General features: G+C 43.5%; 1 protein-coding gene across 1 annotated transcript in view; it reads right to left on the bottom strand.

Moving 5' to 3' along the window:
- Window positions 1-7,287: 7,287 nt before the first annotated feature.
- LOC136002668 (insulin gene enhancer protein ISL-1) overlaps window positions 7,288-12,719 on the bottom strand; it is an 11,454-nt gene continuing 6,022 nt past the window's right edge. The window contains exons 4-6 of the mRNA XM_065657935.1: window positions 11,260-11,546; window positions 9,613-9,780; window positions 7,288-7,404 (exon numbers count right to left, since the gene is read on the bottom strand). Of these exons, the coding sequence (XP_065514007.1) occupies window positions 7,288-7,404; window positions 9,613-9,780; window positions 11,260-11,546 (572 nt within the window). The remainder of the gene's footprint in view (window positions 7,405-9,612; window positions 9,781-11,259; window positions 11,547-12,719) is intronic.

Below are 12,719 nucleotides of genomic sequence, written 5' to 3'. Positions count from 1 at the left end.
CTTTAGGAGACTATGAGACAGGGATTGGCTTTTCCATTTCATAATATTCTGTACATTCAGATGAGCCATTGACTCCTGTTTCTCATTACCACACCAAGCAAGATACTTTTACTGATGCACTGGTAACTTAAGAGGGTTTTTCACTTACAATAGTAAACTATGCAGTCATTTAAGGTCAAATAAGGAAAAAAGTGAGGGTGATGGAAAGGAAATTACTTTTTTTCCCTACAAAGTCACAGCACTGATTTTATATCCACGTGTAGGGAATTTCTGTTATTAACTTCAGTAAGAATTCAACTTGAGCCTTCAGAACTATGCATTCGTGCTTCACCAGAGTTTAGTAGCACATCTTCACAGAAGGTCCTGTGTAAACTAGAAAGTTTGGTCCAGCAATTCGTGATTGGTCTAATATTAATTTCTTCGGATTACTTACAGTAAGCTCTTCAAGGACTAGGACCTCAGTTTATGCCTTCAAGTTGGAGAAAAAATGTTTGGGCTTCAAATATTAGAGTATTTTTAAAGTGTCACATATATTGTAAGATCTTCTACATATCATCATATCTTTGTAAAAAAAATAAAGGTTAATTTATGGGCTGTAGTTAAAATCTTCATAAACTTTTCAAGTTAATTCCCACCACATTTCACTTTATCTTGCACAGTGACATGTCAGCATTATCTCTATATACCTGCTAAGTTTAACACTTTTCAAACAACACCTTGTATTTGTGACAGTTAAAAATAAACACGAAGTTTTACCCATGAGAGAAAAAAAAAAAGAATAGCAGGATCATGGTTAAGATTCCTTTTCTAGGAAACGTTGCTCTCTTGATAATGTTGCTCTCTTGATCCTGAATTCCCTGAGTTATTTGGAGTCTAAAATAGTTTAAATGTGTTTGATGGAAAATTATTACAAAAGCCTTGAAAAATAATTTGTTCTGTACACGAGGAAATTTGCAACTAAATCTATAAAACAGCACTTATCCGCAAACCTTCTAAACTGCACAGAGAAATAGTCCTATCCACTGGCAAATTTCATAATTCCACATTAGCAGACTCAATTACAATATCCGCTGCAAATAGCATATCAGTACATCATAGTTACAGCAATCAGCTTGCTTTCTTCTAAATGGGCTATCATGGCCTTGTACTCAATCGCACTGAGAAAGCAGAGTTTGGAAAGGAATCGCACAGATTCAAAGCAAAGCATTTTGTCCTACAATAGAGAAACAGAAGAGACGGTGGATGGACTCATGTACTGTTCAGAAACCTGGAAACCCACCATCAAGCCACCCAACGTGCCAGGAGAGTTTGAAAGCTCAAGAAAACAAATGAAAAAATAGATAAAGTGACATTCAACTAAAATATGCCTCTTTCTCCCTACTTTCCAAAATGCTGCTTGCTATTGAGTTAAATGCTTTTATTGATTCCAACAGCCTCGAACAAGCTCTACAGCTTGCAATATCCACAAACCCAGCATAAAGGGACTAATATAGAAGGCGATTTTTTACTCCTGAAGAAGATCCTGTATCTAGGCTGATCTCCTCTCTCTTAATTGATTTGCTTCAATCATTCCTTAATGTTGGTGAGCAACAGTGGGTTTGCATATTCTTTCCGATCCTCTGCAAAACTTCAAGCGGAAAAAAAAAAATTATATATATATACACACACCAGTAGCGACACACACACGGGAGGCGGGGGAGGGAAGAAAAAACATCACTCCTGACCCCAGTGGGGCTCGAGTGCCTGCGGTCACATCCTCCCGTGGAGGCAGCCCTTCGGTTCCCGGGGGGCGACAGGAGCAGTTGCGGTGGCAAGCGGCGGGCTGTACGTTCTGCTGAGCAGCCCGGCGGTCAGCCCTGCCATGCGGCCGGGGATGGAGGGGGGCAGGGCCGCGGCCCCGCCGGCCTGGGAACAACAAAGCAAGCTGTAAAGCCTCCAGGTGGTGGGTGTATTTGTTGTCCTGTCTGCGAGATGCGGTGGCTCCCTGGCCTCGGCAGATCCCAGTGCTGCTGTGGACATTAAGAAAAGTCTCTTTTGGCTGATTCCAAAACCAGATAAGGAGCCGCCGAGCCACCAGCTCTGTCTAGACTCCGGACCTCACAAGTCAAACGGGTTGTTTGGATTAGCCTTGAAGATCTACCGACCTGAACAGCCCTCCTAAAGAAAAGCCACAGGAATACCGTGTTTTCCTCTTCCCATTGCCGCCCGAGGTCCGCCCAGAGATAGGAGCTGAGCTCTGCTTCGGCCCGTGTCACTTATTTCTGGAGAACTTCTCTGCCCTGTCTATCTCCCACAAACACACCTTGTCCCGTTTTGTCTACCAGGAGGGTGAAAAAAAAAAAACCACACACACACAAAAAAACCACCAACCACCACCACAAAAACACCACACTCCAGGAGAAATCCTGGTTTGCAACCTTCCTTGTTCCCTCTCTCCCGCCGCCACACTCCCAGAGAGAAAGCTGGAGCTGCAGGTAATTAATCCAGCTGCAGCCGCGGCGGAGAGCAGCCGAGCACCCGGCCAGGTTGCTGCCCGGGGCTGTCGGTCCCGGGAGACCCGTCCCGGCAGAGAGCGCCGGCGGGCCGCGGCGCTGCTGCGCACCCTCCCTGCCTCAGTCGCCCTCTCCCCCCAGCTCCGGACGAGCCCTGAGCACTTGTTTGATGGCACTTAGCTGCGGCAAGAAAATTCAACGAAATTCAAGCGAAACAGCTGTTTGATGTAAAAGCGGCATCTTTCGTCCGAGATGCTACGAAGAGCAGCGCACAGAGCCTGCTCCGACTTCCGGCGCGGGCAGGAGGCTAGGGAAAAGGCAACCAGTTAATTTTACATCCCTTTTTCCTTGCTAATGATAGCAGATACCGTGCAATATGGAAAGCTCGGTCATACAGGCCAGCCTCCCCCACTCCCCTGGTGCCTGCCTCCTTGGGAGCTGCCTTCTCCGCCTGCACTTCACAAGTCCCGGGAGGTGAGGAGTGATCCTCCAGCAGAGCCGGCACATTGGGAGCTGTTAAGTTTATGTTTGTGGCGCCTGAGCTCAAACAGTCATTCAGTGGCTTGCTCTGTTATCAAGAAAACAACAATCAGGAACAATCAGTAAACAGGATCTCTTTCCAGCCCCTTTATTAACTGCTTAGAGCTCCGCTGAAGCACGCGAAGCGCCCAGCAGCCGCACCTCACACCGTAAAACTCTGCCGGCGTTTCAGGCGTGCAGAGGGGGCTCGGGTGGCTCGGTGCCCGTGAAACCCGCCCAGCACCGCGGACCCTGAAACCACTCGGGCTGCGACCGCCTGAGGGTCGGTACCTCCGGGTGGATCTTCATTGATTCCCCGATGGCCATATTTGGGTGACCCAACGTGGATTTGTTAAGATACGCCTGTATATAAATGTATATAAAGGCAAGCACTTACTGTCGAGATGTTCGACTCATGTCAACGCTGGAATTCACGTCCCCGGCTTCAGTGTCTCACTGCTACGTTGGCTGGAGATGCTGAGAGCTAATTAACCTGGTACGAATATTGAAATGAGAAGAGTTTGAATATTGGCCTCTATGTGTGCAAACAAAATTCTCAAAGAAATCACAGCAGGCTTCAACAGATTCTATCTGACATTATTAAGAGAAACTGCCGCAAGAAGAACACCGGCCGACCCGGGACTGCTAATTAGCGTTCTTGCCCGGATCAGAAAGAGGAACCAGGGCAGGAACCTGCACAGAGCACCATAAGAACACGCATTTCATGAAGAGGATATTTTCTATCGCTTGCACAAATCCTCCTGCCTGAGCTCAGGAAGGGTGTTCTCCTGAATGGACCAGGAGGGACTGCTCGAAAGTTTGTCTCTATTTCCTCCATAGCAGATAATACTGAAGGTTTTGGGAGAAGGAAGAAATATCTCATAAATATGTTAAATGGAAAAGGCAACAAAAGGCCATAAAAGAACCCACGCCACTCTGAAAAAAAAAAAATCTTAAGACGAGATTTGTTTAACTGAAATTTGGCGGGTGGAGGTTCCGATGTGACTCCGGGGACGCGGGTTTAGGCAGAGGGACGTGCTTGTGCGGGGAGGCAGCAGCCGGGGGAACGCGGAGACACCCGAGTGGCCGCTGAAGAAGCTACCACAGGCCACTCGGAAGCCTCGGGGGGTGCGGACCTTCCTTAGGGGTGCAGACACATCCCGAGTGGGTCTCCTGGCCGCAGCCCCCTGCAGAACCGAGTAGTCGGAGGGCGGCTGCAGTTCTCCGAAGACACGCTGCCCTGTGTGTTGTGAGGAGCAAACGGCTCCATTGGCAGCCCAAAGGCCGAACTCCTGCCTCCCGGAGGTCTGCTTATCTCGACGGCAGCTCCAGCCGCCGGGCGGGCGCCCCGGTCCCGCACAAGGCAAGGGGGCCTTGCCCCTCGCAAGAAGCGGCAGGCAAAATTGACCTTTCCTTCATGCTTGGCCCTCGGAAACGACAGATAATCAGGGGCCCGGAGGGCCTGCCCGGGAGAGGGGGTGCTCTCAGCAACTCCCCGGTGCGCAGGTTGCTCTCCCGCGGGAACACCCCTGCCCCGGCGTAAGCCTGCGCGTCTCTCCGAGAAGTGGCCGTATTTCCCACGTACGCATTATCATTCAGGCAGTAAAAGGTCAACACAAAGGCCCCCCTGTTGCCCTGATCTATTTTCAAGGCCAATTAAAGACACTCCCCTAGCCTCCCGACTCGAAGACAGGGTGTCCGTACTCCCCATTTCCCCCCGCCTCGATCAGCAAGGTCGACTCGAACAACTTACACGTCAGACCACCGGTCAGAAATCGCACCCTTTCTCCCTCCCGCCCCCCGAAGCGTCATACCAAGCCTCTGATCCTGCGTGAAAACACAAGGGTTACTGATCACACAGTTTAAGGTAGATTTCATATTTATTTAAATATTTATCAAGTACTCAAAAATGTATTACACTTGAGCATACAAAATGAATCCAGTTTCTAATCAGGATGATTGAAATCCTTGTATTAGACTTTCAACCTTTCTTATTGTTATTATTTTTTTCTGTCGAAATGGTTTGTCTCTATAGTTGAGCTTGCTCAGGGTGGGCTGAGATGGTGAGGAGGGAAGAAAAAGAAGGTTACGTTAAGAAAACATCGGAGTTTGAAATAACTGTCATGCAAACCAACTTGTCTTTGTCAGACTAAAACTTTCTGTATATTCCAGTTGTTAGGGTTTTTTAAAGCGAGCCTTCGTCTTTGTGCTGGCCGGGAGCAGTAGAGAGCACTTAGACTGGGGCAAAACCAGCCCTTTTCTGTTTATGTGTGTGTGTTGGGTTGGTTTTTTTTCCCCTTCTTCTTCTTTTTTCTACTTTTCCCCAAGAAAGCCCCAAGTTTCTAGCTTTCATCACCCTCTCTCCCGCTAATTAAAAAGAAAAAAAAAAAAAGGAAGAAAAAAGGGAGTGAAGAGAGGGAAGTCGACAGAAAATAAGGAACACGATTCGTGCAATTTCACAGCAATATCCCCAAAATGTATGCCTCCTGCAGCATTTTTCAATAGTTTTGACAGCAGACACTGATAAATAATGGTCATACTTGACTTGTTAAGCAAAAAAGCGTCCCTTTTATCAGGACGTTACACTTAAAGTACAGGTCACTTCAACAATCTCAACAACGAGGCTTTGGTATACAGCACTTTCTTTTTATTATTTTTAAAAAATAATAGAACTCAGCAAAAAGCCTGAGCTCCCAGTTCTTTAGGTGTCTTAACGTTATGTCAGATCATGCCTAGAGTAATATCACTTTTAAGGGCAAGGGATGGGGGTGGAACAAGAGAGTTTCTAACGTTATCGATTGAAAGCTAAGGCATCCAACTAGCCCTGATATAGTTGTTGAAACGGAAATTTACAAGCTGATCGTTAATACTTGCAATAAAATATCACACTCCTTTTATTCACTAACGACCTGCTTTGCATGCAATATTTTATTTCAGGTATTTTTGCTGCTAACTTGTAAATATTTAAAAGAGGGAACTTTGTTCATTATTTAATATTAATATTATTATCATTTTCTCTATTCCAAACGCTTATTTAGTGAAATAGTCCTGAAGATATAGTAATTCTACATATGGCGCTTTATTTCACATAATATTTAAGAAAAAAAAGACAAAACCACATAGAATTAGACATATAATTCAAAGACCACGGTACAACCTTTTTTTTTTTTCTTTTTTCTTTTTTTTTACTTCAGCAAACAAAAAAAATAGTCAAATGACATGAAAAGTGGCAAGTCTTCCGATAATAAATAATAAATTACTTTATAATTTTGCAATGCAAGAGCAAACAAAAAAAGATGTGTTTTTTTTCTTTTTTCTTTTTCCTTTTCCTTTTTTTTTTTCTCTTTAGAGACAGAGATAGAGAAAGAGAGAGAGAAAGAGAGAAAGAGAAAGGGAAAGAGAAAGAGAAAGAGAGAAAAACAGACGTTTTAACCAAAGACGATATACATCTTTGGGGGAGGGGAAGGTTCTTGGACGGACACATTTCAAATACGATCCCCAGACGCTTTGTGGCAAAATAGAGGTATACCTTGTTGCAATGCTTTTATAAATTGGTTTTTAAAGAGGAATTCAAAAACCTACTTTTAATCGCTTCAGACTTGATAGAGAGTGGATCTCAACCAAACAAAACCAAAACCCCGCTACAGTACATGCTAGAAGAGACCCAGGAAACAACACCTTGTTAAGAGTCAACTAAAAACAACATTGCAAACCAATGCAGCTCCACCTTCCTGCAATGAATCTTTCAACAATGCAAGGCTAAATCGTCTCTTTCCTGGTGATGGAAACCTACTGGAGCTCTTTTGGCAAGGCAATCACCAATATAGAAACAGCACCATGCGGATTGGGAGGGACTGGATAGAAAACCCCTCTACCTTGGTTTCTCCCTAAGATGTGCAGTCGAATGAAAAGATTTTTTTTTCACCTTTTTTTTTTTTTTTTCTGAGATCCACGAGTACAAATCCTTTACGTTTTGAAAATGTCTTTTCGATCCTCCTCCGACCATCGAATAACACGGGGTGTGTTTTTGCATTTAGTATTCATTCTAGTAAGATCCCATGATTGTCTTCACAGTGTTGCTACCATATTACCTTGTGTTTTCAAACATGACTCCGTTCGTTTCATGGAGCGGCTCCTTGCTAGGTTCGTTACAAGGTTGTTAAATACTTTTCCCCTCTAAATTTCGGAGTCCCAACGCGATCATTTTTCCACTCTCTCCAACAGGGGTGAGGGTAAGGGCAGAAACAACAACAACAGAAATCTGGATGAATGTTCTTCATGCTTCAATAGGACTAGCTACCATGCTGTTGGGCGTATCTGGCAGTTGAGAGGACATTGATGCTACTTCACTTCCAGTAGAATTGGAACCGGGTCCTCCTTCTGAAAAATTAACCTGCCAAAAAAAAAAAAAAAAAAAAAAAAAAAAAAAAAAAAGGAAGAAAAATAAGTGTTGTTACAACTGTAACAATCGAAGAAAAGTAGCAGGCAAAGGGAAAGAAAAATGAAAAAATGAATACAGCCGAACGGCCTGATACATTTCCACGGCATACTGTGTCACTGTTGCTTTGTTTAGCTTCCCCATTGACTTCAGAGGAACCTCCCTCAGGTTAAACCACCGAGGGGGAAAAAAAAAAAAAAGAAAAAAAAAAAAAGGCAGGTTAAAAAAAAAAAGGAAGACTGAAAAATCAAGCAAATAAACAAACATTCATGAAGCCTTCTTCCCTGTCTTGCAAGAGCAGCAATCCCAACAGGATGTTCTAGTCAAGTATTTAAGAGTGCATGTGGTTTTTTTACACAAAACTGCAAGGTTACTTTTTTTCCCTTTTTTGCACATACTAAAATAAACCTGGAAGGAGCACCCAGGAGCAGAAGGCATTTGAAACAAGCCATCCTCTTTCGTTTGTGATTTGAAGTGGGTGCTATCTCTTTTTAATGAGAGTTAGTTTTATAAAAAGGGTCTCACTTCTCCCTCTTAATGTGCCCCGCGGCTCCTGATAGTTTAGGAGCAGCGTTGGGAAAAGGCATGATTTGAAGGGTGGAGTTTTGTTAATCCAAAAGCATTTCTTTGGCATATATTTAGGTGGCCGATCCTGTGATCAAGGCCTTTTCCAGATTAGAGACGTGCCTTGAACGCTTGATGAACTTTCTGTTCCATACACTATTCTTTATTTTAACTCTTCAGTATCAGACGTTATATCCAATATATATCAATATTCATCTATCTAATGATCTGTCTGCTTATATGTGTGTGAGTATGTGGACCATCCATCTTCCATCCTGTCTTTTTTTTTAAAAAAAAAAGACTTTATAGAAAAACCCACTGCATCAAAGGTTTTTAAAGTCTCCTGTTCTGTTAAGGCACAATAAATAAGGCAGCCAAAGGAGATGAATTTTTCTTGCGTCTGCTTGACAGCTTGATTAATGCAGGAAAACCAGTCGTTGCTCTAGAGGTAAGATGATGCAAACAGCCCTGCTGCTGTGCTGCAGCTTCCCAAGTGAGCACAGTGTGCCAGGGGAGAAAAGCATGCTGCAGCCTGCCACTGGGCAAAAGAAAAGCAATCCTGCAAGAGAGTGTCATAGTAAACTGAAAAGGTGTGAAAACAGTTCTAAACAGCGCTACAAACCTTTATCTTCCATTGCTTCATGTTGACAAAATGTCCAACAGATCAAAAAAGGGTCTATTTCTTATTTTTTCACCACTAAGTACTATTTTGAATCACTGAAGAACCATACATAACATACCTTATTATTTTAAAAGGTCTGGTTTTAACACACTTAGGCCAGGAAATTGAGTTAAGGCTGAACTTCTGTCCTTAATTCACCTTGTTGAGCCTAAGTATTGTAGATGATATGGTCCCATATGAGCTGCCAAATGACGTAGGCATGAGGAAGTGAGCTAAGAACAGAATTTATTCTAAAAGGTCTGTTTTCTTTTGGCTTAAGGCAGTTTACTATATCGTTTGCATTTTTCACATGAATATGTACTAACAATTCAATTTTCAAAGTAAAACATTTGGTCTAAACCCTATATATGCATATATTTTAAATATAAATATATAGATGTATAAAGCTATATCTAGACGTACTTATTTAAAACAAGGACTTCAAAAATATAATTAAGCTATTAATGTCTGTGTGACAAAACAAGGGCATAGGCTGACATCACAATCATATGTTTAAAATCCACTCTATCGCATAAGGGCAAAATTGTCCCGAAGCAGGGAGGGGATAATTTTAGAAACTGCTTTCACAAATGTACATACAACTATGATATGTGAAGAATGTATTAGTTCTCTGATAGAGACGTTTTCAAGAACGTACAAGCTGAGTTAACCTCAGACCAGGGTCGGGCTTTATCCAGCTCCCACACAAATCAGCAAGAGCTCTCCTGGGCGCTAAGGAAGATTTTGCAGCAAGCCCTATTAAATCAGTTGAGTTCACCGCATTTACAGAATGCCATCATGCCCACCTTGCAATTGCAGGAAAACCCAGCTAGCCTGGATTGTTCCTCTTCCTGAAGGCATCCGACACCTTCAGAGAAACCCACACTTCTCTGCCCCGGGTACAGGCTGACCTGCTCCTGCTAGGAACCGACACTTACTAGTTGCTGAAAAGCAGGTTGGTCTATGTCACTCTGCAATGCGAAGTCACTCAGTACTTTCCAGGGCGGCTGGTAACTCTGCACCTCCACCGGGTTCGCCTGTAAACCACCGTCATGTCTCTCCGGACTAGCAGCCACCATCGGAGTTCCTGTCATCCCCTGGATATTCTGTAAACAGCCCAGAAAAAGATGTTAATGAGCTTGGTTGACTTTATTGTATATAAGCGCTGGGTCAATAAACTGCTTTCTATCTTATCTATACAGTCGTTTGTATTTGCTTTGTTAATCTGCTGTGAATGTCTTACTCTATTCTGCTCTAGGTCAACCTATTTCTACCCGCTGCATTAATCACGGTGGAAGTTTACTTTCTTTCGCTTTAATCCTCCTATTTCTCCCAAGGCATACCCCCTGCGCCCCAACCTTTCTTAAACACGAGCACTCTGTATCGTGGCTTCAGATGCACAGCTCGGCACAAGAAACAGTTAATCATGCTGCCTTTCTACGCCGTATCTAGACTGGTTTTGTTCTGCGTGACCTTAACTGGATCGCATATCCACTGCACGGCAAAACTGGGGTACGTCAGTACCGCACTCTTACCGAAACAAAATAAATAAAAAGAAATTTAAAAAACAACAACAACAACCACCAATTTAAAAAAACAGTCCTTGCTGTATGCCCTGTGGTACAAGCACTGTGTATAAAATAACTTCAAGCCTCGACGAATAGATTGTTCAGGCGAGTTAATAGCATCGTGTTTTATTGCATTCCAACAGGGTAAAATGAAACTCCTTAAATTCCACTTAACTAGGCAGCCTTATGAATTAATAGTCATTGTCAGGTCAGCCAATATACAGAGGCAGAATAACAGACTCTTCTGCAAGTGGACTAACATCAACAACAACAACAACTAAAAACAAAAAGGAAAAAAAAAAAAAAGAAAACAGTTGGCTTTAAATAGAGACAGCCAGTTTGCTCTGCTGAATCCAGCACTTTCTGCTTGTTTGCATCATATGTGCATATGCCCCCGGAAAAAAATCTCTATGTATCTCTGTGTAAGAACTATGTCTATTTTAAGTAACCTGTAAACACAATGGTAATTAAAAAACTTTGCATTGCATTTATCTTTTTCTACAGTAAGTGCACTGACAAACATACACATGTACATTGTATTATAGAAAGAGCTAAGAAAGCACATGGAATTTCCCTCTTACTCATGGGTTTTACTTCTGGGTTTACTCCTGTGTAAACCATTGAAGAAGGCAAAAGTGTCATTTTCTCCTCAAGGTGTCCTTTGCATTTGCATTATAAAAATCACACAAGGCTGGGCTTATTACATCCCATAAGCTCTGCAGGTCGCAATTCATGGTGCAGAGAAGTAAGTCTAATCCACTACGTATCCTTAGCCCTACAAAAAGACGTGTTCATTTGAGCAGCCTATATCGGCTTCTCACTGTGGTCTGTTTTAATTGCACTGACAGTAGAAACAAGCGGATAATAGTTAAGCAGTATCATTTTCTTTGTTATAAGGGAGCTCCCACAAAATCAAAAGCGTCAAACCGACCCCAGAGGCTGGCCGGGCTGGACGTAGCCCAGGCGTTTCTCCTCGGTAAGGAAGGCTGCGCACTGTCAGAGGATGAAGCCACTTACAGTTTTGTCATTGGGTTGCTGCTGCTGAAGTTGCTTCATCATAATGCTCCTTTTTTTGTCCTTGCACCGTTTGTTTTGAAACCAAACCCTAATGACCCTCGGGCTGAGGCCAGTCATTTCTACGAGTTGCTCTTTCATGAGGGCGTCAGGTCTGGGGTTGGCAGCATAGCAGGTCCTCAAGGTGTGAAGCTGTTTTTCATTAAGGACAGTCCTGACTCGGGTTGTCTTCTCGGGCTGCTTGTGGACGTGGGGTCGCAGAGCTGGCTGTCTGGCAGAGATAGGTTCTGCTGTAAGGGAAGGGGAAAGGAGGAACAGGATCCCCATGAGTAGGAAGCAGGGAGTCTGCAGAGGCTATGAATCTAAGCTGGTGGGACAGGGGGAGGTGGAGAGAGAGGGGTGATGAACTCTCTCTTTCAAAGGCCATTCAAGCAGTCAGATCTATCGGAGTTCCTGCAGCCTCCTCTGCTTTATGCGCTGGTGGAGTGACAGGACTGACATTTCTGACTCCACAGATAATTAATTTGCAAAAACAAACCACCCCCCTAAAACACTTAACGACAGAAGCTTGAACCTACATGAGACTTGACAGTGCGTGGCGAGTTCCCTAAGGTGTGCATGCGCTAGAAAAGGAAAGGGAGGGGTTTATGTATTTATTTCCTAGGAAATCAACAAACCGGATTTCTGACCCGAAAATTAATGAAAGAGTAGTCCTTAAATTAAGCATTAATTACCCCTGCTTCTTGTATGCTGAATCTAGCTCAATTTATCCAGAGGCCGCGATAACATACAATTCCCGGCGGTTTGATGCTTCCAAATCACAGCAAAGTAAGCCAAATATGCTGCACCGTGACTGTGGAGGAAAATCCTGCGAGAGCCCCGTATCCCAGAGCTCGGAAGACGGGAGACTATCTTAGAAGGTGGAGGTCCTAGGTGACTTTATATCATTTTCTGACGAATACTTAAAAATATTAATGTTTTGCCAGTTCTTTAAAAGGGGAACAAGCCCAGCAACTTGTGGAAACAGCCAAGAAATGCAAACCTATGGGGAGCATCACATCAAGCGCTAAAAGTATTCGTGTGATTCTGCTGTTCTACGTATTGTGTAGCTCTAGCTATCTAGATGTAATTTGACGGAGTCAAGGGAAAAATAAACCCACTACTTTTTACTTCCCTCCCCCCGCTACAATTCTGGTTCGATAATATTCAGAGGTGCTTGCTTTTGTACGGTCGGTTTTCTACTTTCCTGATTATAACAATAAATCAGCAAATGCGATGAAAACAATGCGAACTCTACAAATATTAGCAGAATTGTACCTGCCGATTCAATGTGCCTTTCGGAAACATGCACAAACACTACAGGGAGCACGCACAATCTCTCAAAAATTCTGCCGTGATCAGCTACGGGATTATTTCTCCCTATCTATAGATATGTAATTTGAAAGCAGCTCAGAAGCAGGAAG

This window comes from Caloenas nicobarica (genome assembly GCF_036013445.1).
Source record: "Caloenas nicobarica isolate bCalNic1 chromosome Z unlocalized genomic scaffold, bCalNic1.hap1 SUPER_Z_unloc_2, whole genome shotgun sequence".
Classification (NCBI taxonomy): Eukaryota; Metazoa; Chordata; class Aves; order Columbiformes; family Columbidae; genus Caloenas; species Caloenas nicobarica.
This window is presented reverse-complemented; position numbering and strand designations above follow the sequence as displayed.